The sequence below is a fragment of the Ranitomeya imitator genome, chromosome 2 (assembly GCF_032444005.1).
Source record: "Ranitomeya imitator isolate aRanImi1 chromosome 2, aRanImi1.pri, whole genome shotgun sequence".
NCBI lineage: Eukaryota > Metazoa > Chordata > Amphibia > Anura > Dendrobatidae > Ranitomeya > Ranitomeya imitator.
The window spans coordinates 850,183,312-850,198,502 of record NC_091283.1 but is presented as its reverse complement, the minus strand read 5'-3'; the positions used below and the strand labels follow the sequence as shown (position 1 = coordinate 850,198,502).

The following is a 15,191-nucleotide window of genomic DNA, read 5'->3' as shown; positions in this document are numbered from 1 at the left end:
GTTAAACCCGTGTCTCCAGTCAGATGCCCTCTTATCGTTACGCCCGTGTCTCCGGTGGGACGCTCTCTTATCGTTACTCCTGTGTCTCCGGTTGGAGGCTCTCTTATCGATACGCCCGTGTCTGCGGTCGGAGGTTCTCTAATCGTTAAACCCGAGTCTCCGGTCGGATGCTCTCTTACCGTTACGCCCGTGTCTCCGGTGGGACACTCTCTTATCGTTATGCCTGTGTCTCCGGTGGGACGCTCTCTTATCGTTATGCTCGTGTCTCCGGTGGGACGCTCTCTTATCGTTATGCTCGTGTCTCCGGTGGGACGCTCTCTTATCGTTACACCCGTGTCTCCGGTCAGATGCTCTCTTATCGTTACGCCTGTGTCTCAGGTCGGAGGCTCTCTTATCGTTACGCCCATGTCTCCGGTCGGAGGCTCTCTAATCGTTAAACCCGTGTCTCTGGTGGGACGCTCTCTTATCGTTACACCCGTGTCTCCGGTCAGACTCTCTTTTATCGTTACGCCAGTGTCTCCGGTCGGAGGCTCTCTTATCGTTACGCCCGTGTCTCCGGTTGGACGCTCTCTTATCGTTACGCCCGTGTCTCCGGTCAGATGCTCTCTTATCGTTAGGCCCGTGTCTCCGGTCGGAGGCTCTCTTATCGTTAGGCCTGTGTCTCTGGTCAGATGCTCTCTTATCGTTAGGCCCATGTCTCCGGTCGGACGCTCTCTTATCGGTACGCCTGTGTCTCCGGTCGGAGGCTCTCTTATCGTTAGGCCCGTTGTTATGAACTGGTGGCCTTGGAGCAGCATGAGACGTACTCTGGAGAAGGTGGTCCCTGTACTGACCGCAAACCCTGAACCTAGCAGCGCAACTAAAAGTAGTCGTGGGGGGTACCTAACACTCCCTAGACCCCTCGGCACAGCCTAAGATCTAACTACCCCTAAAGACAGAAACAGGAAACCTGTCTTGCCTCAGAGAAAATCCCCAAAGGATAGATAGCCCCCCACAAATATTGACGGTGAGAGGAGAGGGAAATGACATACGCAGATATGAAATCAGATTTTAGCATAGGAGGCCATACTATCTAAAAAGAAAGAATAGAACAGAGTACTATGCGGTCAGTATAAAAACACTAGAAAATATCCAAAGCAGAAAATACGGATCACCACATCTGACTAAAGACATGGGGGGTATATCTGCATCTCCAGAGAAATAGCTAGGCTGCAAAAAAATCCTTCACAGACAAAACTGGACAACACAAAAACATGAATATGCACAGAACTATAAGGTCCACAGCAGGTGGACAGCCAAAACAAAGCCAGGACTTATCTTTGTAGAAAAATACAGCAAACTGGAGAGACCAGCAGGGAAGTGAATCCTTCAAGAACAATGGACAACTGGCACTGACTAAAGGATCCAGCAAAGCTATATACCCCAGTCAGTTTTGCAATTAGTAGATACACCTGTCCACTCCTGCAGTCCAGGCACAACTGCATTACCCCCCTCTACAACCACTGGAGGGAGCCCAAAAGCTGAATTCACAACAGCCCGTGTCTCCGGTCAGATGCTCTCTTATCGTTAGGCCCATGTCTCCGGTCAGATGCTCTGTTATCGTTACGCCCGTGTCTCCGGTCGGACGCTCTCTTATCGTTAGGCCCATGTCTCCGGTCAGATGCTCTCTTATGGTTTGGCCCGTGTCTCCAGTCAGATGCTCTGTTATCGTTACGCCCGTGTCTCCGGTCGGACGCTCTCTTATCGTTACGCCCGTGTCTCTGGTCGGATGCTCTCTTATCGTTAGGCCCATGTCTCTGGTCAGACGCTCTCTTATCGTTACGCCCGTGTCTCCGGTCGGAAGCTCTCTTATCGTTAGGCCAGTGTCTCTGGTAAGATGCTCTCTTATCCTCACGCCCGTGTCTCTGGTCAGATGCTCTCTTATTGTTATACCCGTGTCTCCGGTGGGATGCTCTCTTATCGATAGGCCAGTGTCTCTGGTCGGATGCTCTCTTATCGTTAGGCCCATGTCTCCAGTCGGACGCTCGGTTATCGGTACGCCCGTGTCTCTGGTCGGACGCTCTCTTATCATTACGCCCGTGTCTCCAGTCGGATGCTCTCTTATCGTTACGCCCGTGTCTCTGGTCGGACGCTCTCTTATCATTACGCCCGTGTCTCCAGTCGGATGCTCTCTTATCGTTACGCCCGTGTCTCTGGTCGGACGCTCTCTTATCGTTACGCCCGTGTCTCCGGTGGGATGCTCTCTTATCGTTACGCCCGTGTCTCTGGTCGGATGCTCTTTTATCGTTATGCCCGTGTCTCTGGTCGGACGCTCTCTTATTGTTATGCCCGTGTCTCCGGTGGGATGCTCTCTTATCGATAGGCCAGTGTCTCTGGTCGGATGCTCTCTTATCGTTAGGCCCATGTCTCCGGTCGGACGCTCTGTTATCGGTACGCCCGTGTCTCTGGTCGGACGCTCTCTTATCATTACGCCCGTGTCTCCAGTCGGATGCTCTCTTATCGTTACGCCCGTGTCTCTGGTCGGACGCTCTCTTATCATTACGCCCGTGTCTCCAGTCGGATGCTCTCTTATCGTTACGCCCGTGTCTCTGGTCGGACGCTCTCTTATCGTTACGCCCGTGTCTCCGGTGGGATGCTCTCTTATCGTTACGCCCGTGTCTCTGGTCGGACGCTCTCTTATCGGTACGCCCGTGTCTCTGGTCGGACGCTCTCTTATCGTTATGCCCGTGTCTCTGGTCGGACGCTCTCTTATCGTTACGCCCGTGTCTCTGGTCGGACGTTCTCTTATCGATAGGCCCATGACTCCGGTCGGACGCTCTGTTATCGGTACGCCCGTGTCTCTGGTCGGACGCTCTCTTATCATCACGCCCGTGTCTCCAGTCGGATGCACTCTTATCGTTACGCCCGTGTCTCTGGTCGGAGCTCTCTTATCGTTACGCCCGTGTCTCCGGTGGGATGCTCTGTTATCGATAGGCCCATGTCTCCGGTCGGACGCTCTGTTATCGGTACGCCCGTGTCTCTGGTCGGACGCTCTCTTATCATTACGCCCGTGTCTCCAGTCGGATGCACTCTTATCGTTACGCCCGTGTCTCTGGTCGGACGCTCTCTTATCGTTACGCCCGTGTCTCCGGTCGGAGGCTCTCTTATCGTTACGCTCGTGTCTCTGGTCAGACGCTCTCTTATCGTTATGCCCGTGTCTCCAGTGGGATGCTCTCTTATCGTTACGCCCGTGTCTCCGGTCGGATGCACTCTTATCGTAACGCCCGTGTCTCTGGTCGGACACTCTCTTATCGTTACACCCGTGTCTCCAGTGGGATGCTCTCTTATCGTTACACCCGTGTCTCCGGTCGGATGCTCTCTTATCGTTATGCCCGTGTCTCTGGTCGGACGCTCTCTTATCGTTATGCCCGTGTCTCTGGTCGGACGCTCTCTTATCGTTATGCCAGTGTCTCTGGTCGGACGCTCTCTTATCATTACGCCGTCGGACGCTCTCTTATCGTTACGCCCGTGTCTCTGGTCGGACGCTCTCTTATCGTTAGGCTATTGTCTCCGGTCGGTGGCTCTCTTATCGTTACGCTCGTGTCTCTGGTCGGACGCTCTCTTATCGTTAGGCTATTGTCTCCGGTCGGAGGCTCTCTTATCGTTACGCCCGTGTCTCTGGTCGGACGCTCTCTTATCGTTAGGCTATTGTCTCCGGTCGGAGGCTCTCTTATCGTTACGCTCGTGTCTCTGGTCGGACGCTCTCTTATCGGTACGCCCGTGTCTCCAGTCGGATGCTCTCTTATCGTTACGCCCGTGTCTCCAGTCGGATGCTCTCTTATCGTTACGCTCGTGTCTCTGGTCGGACGCTCTCTTATCGGTACGCCCGTGTCTCCAGTCGGAGGCTCTCTTATCGTTACGCCCGTGTCTCCGGTGGGATGCTCTCTTATCGTTACGCCCGTGTCTCTGGTCGGACGCTCTCTTATTGTTATGCCCGTGTCTCCAGTCGGATGCACTCTTATCGTTACGCCCGTGTCTCTGGTCGGACGCTCTCTTATCGATAGGCCCATGACTCCGGTCGGACGCTCTGTTATCGTTACGCCCGTGTCTCTGGTCGGACGCTCTCTTATCATTACGCCCGTGTCTCCAGTCGGATGCTCTCTTATCGTTACGCCCGTGTCTCTGGTCGGACGCTCTCTTATCGTTACGCCCGTGTCTCCGGTGGGATGCTCTCTTATTGTTACGCCCGTGTCTCTGGTCGGACGCTCTCTTATCGGTACGCCCGTGTCTCTGGTCGGACGCTCTCTTATCGTTATGCCCGTGTCTCTGGTCGGACGCTCTCTTATTGTTATGCCCGTGTCTCCAGTGGGATGCTCTCTTATCATTAGGCCAGTGTCTCTGGTCGGAAGCTCTCATCGTTACACCCGTGTCTCTAGTCGGACGCTCTCTTATCGGTACGCCCGTGTCTCTGGTCGGACACTCTCTTATCGTTATGCCCGTGTCTCCAGTGGGATGCTCTGTTATCATTAGGCCAGTGTCTCTGGTCGGAAGCTCTCTTATCGTTACGCCCGTGTCTTCGGTCGGCGGACGCTCTCTTATCGTTACGCCCGTGTCTCTGGTCGGACGCTCTCTTATCGTTAGGCTAGTGTCTCCGGTCGGAGGCTCTCTTATCGTTATGCCCGTGTCTCCAGTGGGATGCTCTCTTATCATTACGCCCGTGTCTCTGGTCGGACGCTCTCTTATCGTTACGCCCGTGTCTTCGGTCGGCGGACGCTCTCTTATCGTTACGCCCGTGTCTCTGGTCGGAGGCTCTCTTATCGTTACGCTCGTGTCTCTGGTCAGACGCTCTCTTATCGTTATGCCCGTGTCTCCAGTGGGATGCTCTCTTATCATTAGGCCAGTGTCTCTGGTCGGACGCTCTCTTATCGTTACGCCCGTGTCTCTGGTCGGAGGCTCTCTTATCGTTACGCTCGTGTCTCTGGTCAGACGCTCTCTTATCGTTATGCCCGTGTCTCCAGTGGGATGCTCTCTTATCATTAGGCCAGTGTCTCTGGTCGGACGCTCTCTTATCGTTACGCCCGTGTCTTCGGTCGGCGGACGCTCTCTTATCGCTACGCCCGTGTCTCTGTGCAGCGATGTTTTCTTTCCTCCTGAGTGTTCTGGGGAAGCTTTTCAGTGCGAGTCTCGCAATTAATAGCGCCGGCGCCTGCACATTGTTCGCCGCACAGAAGACGACCTTGTGCTTTCATCTGCATTGTGCAGGGAGGCGATGACGCCGTCATTAACCCCGGGGGGGATCAGCATCAGAACGTTAGTGTCGCTGTAAAGTCATGAAAGGCACGGCCAGGTCTCAGGTGTCATCAGTGAGGGGCGAACAATAAGCCCCCGCGGGATGTATCACCTATAGTGCTCCAGGGAGAGGCAGCTGCAGGGTCTTCTGCTCCGGACCCCTCTCTCCAGAAGTGTCTGTAGGGCACTAATCACTTGTACACCAGATATCTACATGTCATAAATAAGGGGGTGTCAGTGTTTACCGCAGCCCCGGCATTGTATGCACAGCACTGTCCCCCGCTCGGCCGCTGCCGGCTATAGAGGCCACTCTTCACCTGGAGCACAGCAGACCCTCCTGATTTCACCATTTAATAGCTCTCGGCTTACAGTCAGTGAATGGAAAGTCACACAGCTGAGAGACTGTTACAATGTAACAGGTGAGAGATTTGCGCTGCTGTCTTCAGCGCTGAGGCCCGTCTGCACTGATACATTGTAACAAGCCATCAGCCGCTCTCAGCTGTTTCATTCCCTGCATGTTTCATTTGCTGACAGGAAGCAGAGGTATTAACAGTAGAAAAGAATTGTCTTCGACTAATTAGATGGCTTGTACCAGGCAGGAGCAGGGATGTGATTGACTGCAGTGTTGTGTGCCCGCACCTTCTCGACGGTCCGCTCGGTGCACACGACCTCGGCTTCCAGGGTCACCTTTCCTGCACCATCCAGAACCTTCCTTCCACGGACGTCGCTGATGACGGGAGGGTCCGAGAACGCAGCAAAGTACCTGGACTGAAAGGAAAAAACAACAGAATGAAGAACGGTAAAACACAGACAAGCACTCCCATCATCCTACAAGAACTCTGCTGCAAAGCACAAAACACCTCTCCCTCCCCCACAGGCAGATCGCGACATGACGTCAGTATCACAGCCCCACAGGGATCACGTCCTCGCCCACTCTGCATCGTCGCCGGTTCTGCATCGTCGCCCGTTCTGCATCGTCGCCCCTTCTCCATCGTCGCGCCTTCTGCATCGTCGCCCCTTCAGCATCGTCGCCCGTTCTGCATTGTCACCCGTTCTGCATCGTCGCCTGCTCTGCATTGTCGCCCCTTCTGCATCGTCGCCCGTTCTGCATCCCCGCCCCTTCTGTATCCCCGCCCCTTCTGCATCGTCGCCCCTTCTGCATCGTCGCCCCTTCTGCATCGTCGCCCCTTCTGCATCGTCGCCCCTTCTGCATCGTCGCCCCTTCTGCATCGTGACCCCTTCTGCATTGTCGTCATTTCTGCATCGCCGCCTGTTCTGCATCATTACCCGTTCTGTGTTGTCGACTGTTCTGCATCATCGCCTCTTGTGCATTGTCACCCGTTCTGCATCGTCACCGTTTCTGCATCATCGCCTCTTCTGCATCGTTGCCTGTTCTGCATCATCGTCCGTTCTGTATCGTCACCCGTTTTGCATCGTCACCAGTTCTGCATTGTCTTCCTTTCTGCATCGTCACCAGCTCTGCGTTGTTGTCGCCTACTCTGCATTGTCGTTGCCCGCTCTGCGTTGTTGCCCGCTCTGCGCTATTATCGTCCACTCTGTGTTGTCATCACTCCCTCTGCATCTGCATCGTCGCCTGCTCTGCGCTGTCATCGCTCGCTATGCCTTGTCGTCACCCGCTCTGCATTGTCATCGCCTGCTCTGCGCTGTTATCACCCCCTCTGCGTTGTGATCGCCCGGTTTGCGTTATTGTCACCCGCTCAGCGTTGTTATTGCCCACTCTGCACTGCTATCACCCGCTCTGCGCTGTTATCGCCCGCTTTGCGTTACTGTCACCCGCTCTGCGCTGTCGTCGCCCGCTCTGCTCTGTCGTCGCCCGCTCTGCGCTGTCATCGCTCGCTCTGCGCTGTCATCGCCCGCTCTGCACTGTTATCGCCCGCTCTGCGTTGTTCTCGCCCGCTCTGCGCTGTCGTCGCCCGCTCTGCGCTGTTATCGCCCGCTCTGCGCTGTTGTCGCCCGCTTTGCGCAGTCGTCGCCCCCTCTGCGCTGTTATCACCCGCTCTGCGCAGTCGTCGCCCCCTCTGCGCTGTTATCACCCGCTCTGCGCAGTCATCACCCCCGCTCTGCGCTGTCGTCGCCCGCTCTGCGCTGTTATCGCCCGCTCTGCGCTGTGGTCGCCCGCTCTGCGCAGTCGTCGCCCCCTCTGCGCTGTTATCACCCGCTCTGCGCAGTCGTCGCCCCCTCTGCGCTGTTATCACCCGCTCTGCGCAGTCATCACCCCCGCTCTGCGCTGTCGTCGCCCGCTCTGCGCTGTCATCACCCGCTCTGCGTTGTTCTCGCCCGCTCTGCGCTGTCCTCGCCCGCTCTACGCTGTCATCGCCCGCTCTGCGTTGTTCTCGCCCGCTCTGCGCTGTCCTCGCCCGCTCTACGCTGTCGTCGCCCGCTCTGCGCTGTCATCGCCCGCTCTGCGCTGTCATCGCCCGCTCTGCGCTGTCATCGCCCGCTCTACGCTGTCATCGCCCGCTCTGCGCTGTCCTCGCCCGCTCTGCGCTGTGATCGCCCGCTCTGCGTTGTCATCGCCCGCTCTGCGCTGTCATCGCCCGCTCTGCGCTGTCATCGCCCCCTCTGCGTTGTCATCGCCCGCTCTGCGCTGTCATCGCCCCCTCTGCGTTGTTCTCGCCCGCTCTGCGCTGTGATCGCCCGCTCTGCGTTGTTCTCGCCCGCTCTGCGCTGTCGTCGCCCGCTCTGCGCTGTCATCGCCCCCTCTGCGCTGTCGTCGCCCGCTCTGCGCTGTCCTCGCCCGCTCTACGCTGTCGTCGCCCGCTCTGCGCTGTCATCGCCCGCTCTACGCTGTCATCGCCCGCTCTGCGCTGTCATCGCCCGCTCTACGCTGTCATCGCCCGCTCTGCGCTGTCCTCGCCCGCTCTGCGCTGTGATCGCCCGCTCTGCGCTGTCATCGCCCCCTCTGCGTTGTTCTCGCCCGCTCTGCGCTGTGATCGCCCGCTCTGCGTTGTTCTCGCCCGCTCTACGCTGTCATCGCCCGCTCTGCGCTGTCCTCGCCCGCTCTGCGCTGTTATCGCCCGCTCTGCGCTGTCATCGCCCGCTCTGCGCTGTCGTCGCCCGCTCTGCGCTGTCTTCGCCCCCTCTGCGCTGTCCTCGCCCGCTCTACGCTGTCATCGCCCGCTCTGCGTTGTGCTCGCCCGCTCTGCGCTGTCGTCGCCCGCTCTGCGCTGTCTTCGCCCCCTCTGCGCTGTTATCGCCCGCTCTGCGCTGTCATCGCCCGCTCTGCGCTGTCCTCGCCCGCTCTGCGCTGTTATCGCCCGCTCTGCGCTGTCATCGCCCGCTCTGCGCTGTCGTCGCCCGCTCTGCGCTGTCTTCGCCCCCTCTGCGCTGTCCTCGCCCGCTCTACGCTGTCATCGCCCGCTGTGCGCTGTCATCGCCCCCTCTGCGCTGTTATCGCCCGCTCTGCGCTGTCATCGCCCGCTCTGCGCTGTCATCGCCCGCTCTGCGCTGTTATCGCCCGCTCTGCGTTGTGCTCGCCCGCTCTGCGCTGTCGTCGCCCGCTCTGCGCTGTCTTCGCCCCCTCTGCGCTGTCCTCGCCCGCTCTACGCTGTCATCGCCCGCTGTGCGCTGTCATCGCCCCCTCTGCGCTGTTATCGCCCGCTCTGCGCTGTCATCGCCCGCTCTACGCTGTCATCGCCCGCTCTGCGCTGTCCTCGCCCGCTCTGCGCTGTGATCGCCCGCTCTGCGTTGTCATCGCCCGCTCTGCGCTGTCATCGCCCCCTCTGCGTTGTTCTCGCCCGCTCTGCGCTGTCGTCGCCCGCTCTGCGCTGTCATCGCCCCCTCTGCGCTGTCGTCGCCCGCTCTGCGCTGTCCTCGCCCGCTCTACGCTGTCGTCGCCCGCTCTGCGCTGTCATCGCCCGCTCTACGCTGTCATCGCCCGCTCTGCGCTGTCATCGCCTGCTCTACGCTGTCATCGCCCGCTCTGTGCTGTCCTCGCCCGCTCTGCGCTGTGATCGCCCGCTCTGCGTTGTTCTCGCCCGCTCTACGCTGTTATCGCCCGCTCTGCGCTGTCATCGCCCGCTCTGCGCTGTCCTCGCCCGCTCTGCGCTGTTATCACCCGCTCTGCGTTGTTCTCGCCCGCTCTGCGCTGTCGTCGCCCGCTCTGCGCTGTCTTCGCCCCCTCTGCGCTGTCCTCGCCTGCTCTACGCTGTCATCGCCCGCTGTGCGCTGTCATCGCCCGCTCTGCGCTGTCCTCGCCCGCTCTGCGCTGTCCTCGCCCGCTCTGCGTTGTTCTCGCCCGCTCTGCGCTGTCATCGCCCGCTCTGCGCTGTGGTCGCCCGCTCTGCGCAGTCGTCGCCCCCTCTGCGCTGTTATCACCCGCTCTGCGCAGTCGTCGCCCCCTCTGCGCTGTTATCACCCGCTCTGCGCAGTCATCACCCCCGCTCTGCGCTGTCGTCGCCCGCTCTGCGCTGTCATCACCCGCTCTGCGTTGTTCTCGCCCGCTCTGCGCTGTCCTCGCCCGCTCTACGCTGTCATCGCCCGCTCTGCGTTGTTCTCGCCCGCTCTGCGCTGTCCTCGCCCGCTCTACGCTGTCGTCGCCCGCTCTGCGCTGTCATCGCCCGCTCTGCGCTGTCATCGCCCGCTCTGCGCTGTCATCGCCCGCTCTACGCTGTCATCGCCCGCTCTGCGCTGTCCTCGCCCGCTCTGCGCTGTGATCGCCCGCTCTGCGTTGTCATCGCCCGCTCTGCGCTGTCATCGCCCCCTCTGCGTTGTTCTCGCCCGCTCTGCGCTGTGATCGCCCGCTCTGCGTTGTTCTCGCCCGCTCTGCGCTGTCGTCGCCCGCTCTGCGCTGTCATCGCCCCCTCTGCGCTGTCGTCGCCCGCTCTGCGCTGTCCTCGCCCGCTCTACGCTGTCGTCGCCCGCTCTGCGCTGTCATCGCCCGCTCTACGCTGTCATCGCCCGCTCTGCGCTGTCATCGCCTGCTCTACGCTGTCATCGCCCGCTCTGGGCTGTCCTCGCCCGCTCTGCGCTGTGATCGCCCGCTCTGCGTTGTTCTCGCCCGCTCTACGCTGTCATCGCCCGCTGTGCGCTGTCATCGCCCCCTCTGCGCTGTTATCGCCCGCTCTGCGCTGTCATCGCCCGCTCTGCGCTGTCCTCGCCCGCTCTGCGCTGTCCTCGCCCGCTCTGCGCTGTTATCGCCCGCTCTGCGTTGTTCTCGCCCGCTCTGCGCTGTCGTCGCCCGCTCTGCGCTGTCTTCGCCCCCTCTGCGCTGTCCTCGCCCGCTCTACGCTGTCATCGCCCGCTGTGCGCTATCATCGCCCGCTCTGCGCTGTCCTCGCCCGCTCTGCGCTGTCCTCGCCCGCTCTGCGTTGTTCTCGCCCGCTCTGCGCTGTCATCGCCCGCTCTGCGCTGTCCTCGCCCGCTCTGCGCTGTTATCGCCCGCTCTGCGTTGTTCTCGCCCGCTCTGCGCTGTCGTCGCCCGCTCTGCGCTGTCTTCGCCCCCTCTGCGCTGTCCTCGCCCGCTCTACGCTGTCATCGCCCGCTGTGCGCTGTCATCGCCCGCTCTGCGCTGTCCTCGCCCGCTCTGCGCTGTCCTCGCCCCCTCTGCGCTATCGTCGCCCGCTCTGCGCTGTCATCGCCCCCTCTGCGTTGTTCTCGCCCGCTCTGCGCTGTCCTCGCCCGCTCTGCGTTGTTCTCGCCCGCTCTGCGTTGTTCTCGCCCGCTCTGCGCTGTCCTCGCCCGCTCTGCGTTGTTCTCGCCCGCTCTGCGCTGTCGTCGCCCGCTCTGCGCTGTTCTCGCCCGCTCTGCGCTGTTATCGCGTGCTCTGCGCTGTTCTCGCCCGCTCTGCGCTGTCCTCGCCCGCTCTGCGTTGTTCTCGCCCGCTCTGCGTTGTTCTCGCCCGCTCTGCGCTGTCCTCGCCCGCTCTGCGTTGTTCTCGCCCGCTCTGCGCTGTCGTCGCCCGCTCTGCGCTGTTCTCGCCCGCTCTGCGCTGTTATCGCCCGCTCTGCGCTGTTATCGCCCGCTCTGCGTTGTTCTCGCCCGCTCTGCGCTGTTCTCGCCCGCTCTGCGCTGTTCTCGCCCGCTCTGCGCTGTCCTCGCCCGCTCTGCGCTGTCCTCGCCCCCTCTGCGCTGTCATCGCCCCCTCTGCGCTGTCATCGCCCCCTCTGCGCTGTCCTCGCCCCCTCTGCGCTGTCCTCGCCCGCTCTGCGCTGTCATCGCCCCCTCTGCGCTGTCATCGCCCCCTCTGCGCTGTCCTCGCCCGCTCTGCGTTGTTCTCGCCCCCTCTGCGCTGTTCTCGCCCCCTCTGCGCTGTTATCGCCCGCTCTGCGCTGTCATCGCCCCCTCTGCGCTGTCATCGCCCCCTCTGCGCTGTCATCGCCCCCTCTGCGCTGTCCTCGCCCGCTCTGCGTTGTCCTCGCCCCCTCTGCGCTGTTCTCGCCCCCTCTGCGCTGTTGTCGCCCGCTCTGCGCTGTCGTCGCCCCCTCTGCGCTGTCATCGCCCCCTCTGCGCTGTCCTCGCCCGCTCTGCGCTGTCATCGCCCGCTCTGCGTTGTTCTCGCCCGCTCTGCGCTGTCATCGCCCCCTCTGCGTTGTTCTCGCCCGCTCTGCGCTGTCATCGCCCGCTCTGCGTTGTTCTCGCCCGCTCTGCGCTGTCATCGCCCGCTCTGCGTTGTTCTCGCCCCCTCTGCGCTGTCATCGCCCCCTCTGCGCTGTCATCGCCCCCTCTGCGCTGTCATCGCCCGCTCTGCGTTGTTCTCGCCCCCTCTGCGTTGTTCTCGCCCGCTCTGCGCTGTCATCGCCCGCTCTGCGTTGTCATCGCCCGCTCTGCGTTGTTCTCGCCCGCTCTACGCTGTTATCGCCCCCTCTGCGCTGTCATCGCCCGCTCTGCGTTGTTCTCGCCCCCTCTGCGCTGTCATCGCCCCCTCTGCGCTGTCATCGCCCCCTCTGCGCTGTCATCGCCCGCTCTGCGTTGTTCTCGCCCCCTCTGCGTTGTTCTCGCCCGCTCTGCGCTGTCATCGCCCGCTCTGCGTTGTCATCGCCCGCTCTGCGTTGTTCTCGCCCGCTCTACGCTGTTATCGCCCCCTCTGCGCTGTCATCGCCCCCTCTGCGCTGTCATCGCCCGCTCTGCGTTGTTCTCGCCCCCTCTGCGCTGTCATCGCCCGCTCTGCGCTGTCATCGCCCCCTCTGCGCTGTCATCGCCCCCTCTGCGCTGTCATCGCCCGTTCTGCGCTGTTATCGCCCCCTCTGCGCTGTCGTCGCCCGCTCTGCGTTGTTCTCGCCCGCTCTGCGCTGTCATCGCCCGCTCTGCGTTGTTCTCGCCCCCTCTGCGCTGTTATCGCCCGTTCTGCGCTGTTATCGCCCCCTCTGCGCTGTCATCGCCCGCTCTGCGTTGTTCTCGCCCGCTCTGCGTTGTTCTCGCCCCCTCTGCGCTGTTATCGCCCGCTCTGCAGGATTATCACTCCTCCTATCGCAGGGCTGCTGGTGACGTCAGTATTAGTCACTTTCCCCATCATTCTGAGGTGTGTCAGCTCCTGATGACGTCATTACCAGGTCTCCGTACACGTCCTCCGATCCCCGGTGATAAATGACGTTCAGAGCCTCCTCCAGCCGCTCAGGGACCAGGCGGGCCCGGTAATACTCGGCGGCGGTGGCTGCGCGCTTTGTGTGGCCCCGGGACATGGCAGTGGCTCCCACACTCATCGCTGATCCCACGGCTTCCAAACCCAGTGCCGGTTACCGCGGACGAGTTATCAAGCTGCTCGGTTACTATGGACACAACGCTACAGACACTGGAGCCGAGACACGGACTGGACTACAACAAAATGGCGGCTGCAGAGGGCGAGGAGGCGGGGCCTACAGCGACCAATCACAGCGCCGCCTGAGGGAGAGCCGGGGCCAGGGAGGGAGGGAAACATGAGCAGCACCGGGAGTGATAACCTGAGGCGGCAGACAGTTTATTATATACCGCAGGGAGGAGCCTGGTGTGAATATACCGCAGGGAGGAGCCTGGTGTGAATATACCGCAGGGAGGAGCCTGGTGTGAATATACCGCAGGGAGGAGCCTGGTGTGAATATACTGCAGAGAGGAGCCTGGTGTGAATATACTGCAGGGAGGAGCCTGGTGTGAATATACTGCAGGGAGGAGTCTGGTGTGAATATACTGCAGGGAGGAGTCTGGTGTGAATATACCGCAGGGAGGAGCCTGGTGTGAATATACCGCAGGGAGGAGTCTGGTGTGAATATACCGCAGGGAGGAGCCTGGTGTGAATATACTGCAGGGAGGAGTCTGGTGTGAATATACTGCAGGGAGGAGTCTGGTGTGAATATACCGCAGGGAGGAGCCTGGTGTGAATATACCGCAGGGAGGAGTCTGGTGTGAATATACCGCAGGGAGGAGTCTGGTGTGAATATACCGCAGGGAGGAGCCTGGTGTGAATATACCGCAGGGAGGAGCCTGGTGTGAATATACCGCAGGGAGGAGCCTGGTGTGAATATACTGCAGGGAGGAGCCTGGTGTGAATATACCGCAGGGAGGAGCCTGGTGTGAATATACTGCAGGGAGGAGCCTGGTGTGAATATACTGCAGGGAGGAGCCTGGTGTGAATATACTGCAGGGAGGAGCCTGGTGTGAATATACCGCAGGGAGGAGCCTGGTGTGAATAAACCGCAGGGAGGAGCCTGGTGTGAATATACTGCAGGGAGGAGCCTGGTGTGAATATACTGCAGGGAGGAGTCTGGTGTGAATATACCGCAGGGAGGAGACTGGTGTGAATATACCGCAGGGAGGAGCCTGGTGTGAATATACCGCAGGGAGGAGCCTGGTGTGAATATACTGCAGGGAGGAGCCTGGTGTGAATATTCTGCAGAGAGGAGTCTGGTGTGAATATACTGCAGGGAGGAGTCTGGTGTGAATATACTGCAGGGAGGAGCCTGGTGTGAATATACCGCAGGGAGGAGCCTGGTGTGTATATACTGCAGGGAGGAGCCTGGAGTGAATATACTGCAGGGAGGAGTCTGGTGTGAATATACTGCAGGGAGGAGTCTGGTGTGAATATACCGCAGGGAGGAGCCTGGTGTGAATATACTGCAGGGAGGAGCCTGGTGTGAATATACCGCAGGGAGGAGTCTGGTGTGAATATACTGCAGGGAGGAGCCTGGTGTGAATATACCGCAGGGAGGAGCCTGGTGTGAATATACCGCAGGGAGGAGCCTGGTGTGAATATACTGCAGGGAGGAGCCTGGTGTGAATATACCGCAGGGAGGAGCCTGGTGTGAATATACCGCAGGGAGGAGCCTGGTGTGAATATACTGCAGGGAGGAGCCTGGTGTGAATATACTGCAGAGAGGAGCCTGGTGTGAATATACTGCAGGGGGGAGTCTGGTGTGAATATACCGCAGGGAGGAGCCTGGTGTGAATATACCGCAGGGAGGAGCCTGGTGTGAATATACCGCAGGGAGGAGCCTGGTGTGAATATACTGCAGGGAGGAGTCTGGTGTGAATATACCGCAGGGAGGAGCCTGGTGTGAATATACTGCAGGGAGGAGTCTGGTGTGAATATACTGCAGGGAGGAGCCTGGTGTGAATATACCGCAGGGAGGAGCCTGGTGTGAATATACCGCAGGGAGGAGCCTGGTGTGAATATACTGCAGGGAGGAGCCTGGTGTGAATATACCGCAGGGAGGAGCCTGGTGTGAATATACCGCAGGGAGGAGCCTGGTGTGAATATACTGCAGGGAGGAGCCTGGTGTGAATATACTGCAGAGAGGAGCCTGGTGTGAATATACTGCAGGGGGGAGTCTGGTGTGAATATACCGCAGGGAGGAGCCTGGTGTGAATATACCGCAGGGAGGAGCCTGGTGTGAATATACCGCAGGGAGGAGCCTGGTGTGAATATACTGCAGGGAGGAGTCTGGTGTGAATATACCGCAGGGAGGAGCCTGGTGTGAATATACTGCAGGGAG

The 15,191-nt window shown here is 60.1% G+C and overlaps 1 protein-coding gene across 1 annotated transcript in view; it reads right to left on the bottom strand.

Annotated features, from left to right (window-relative positions):
- The window catches only part of ENO4 (enolase 4), a 65,804-nt gene extending 52,766 nt beyond the window's left edge, over nt 1-13,038 (bottom strand). The window contains exons 1-2 of the mRNA XM_069754390.1: nt 12,777-13,038; nt 5,908-6,036 (exon numbers count right to left, since the gene is read on the bottom strand). Coding sequence (XP_069610491.1) covers nt 5,908-6,036; nt 12,777-12,929 — 282 coding nt within the window. The 5' untranslated portion in view covers nt 12,930-13,038. The remainder of the gene's footprint in view (nt 1-5,907; nt 6,037-12,776) is intronic.
- Nucleotides 13,039-15,191: the final 2,153 nt, after the last annotated feature.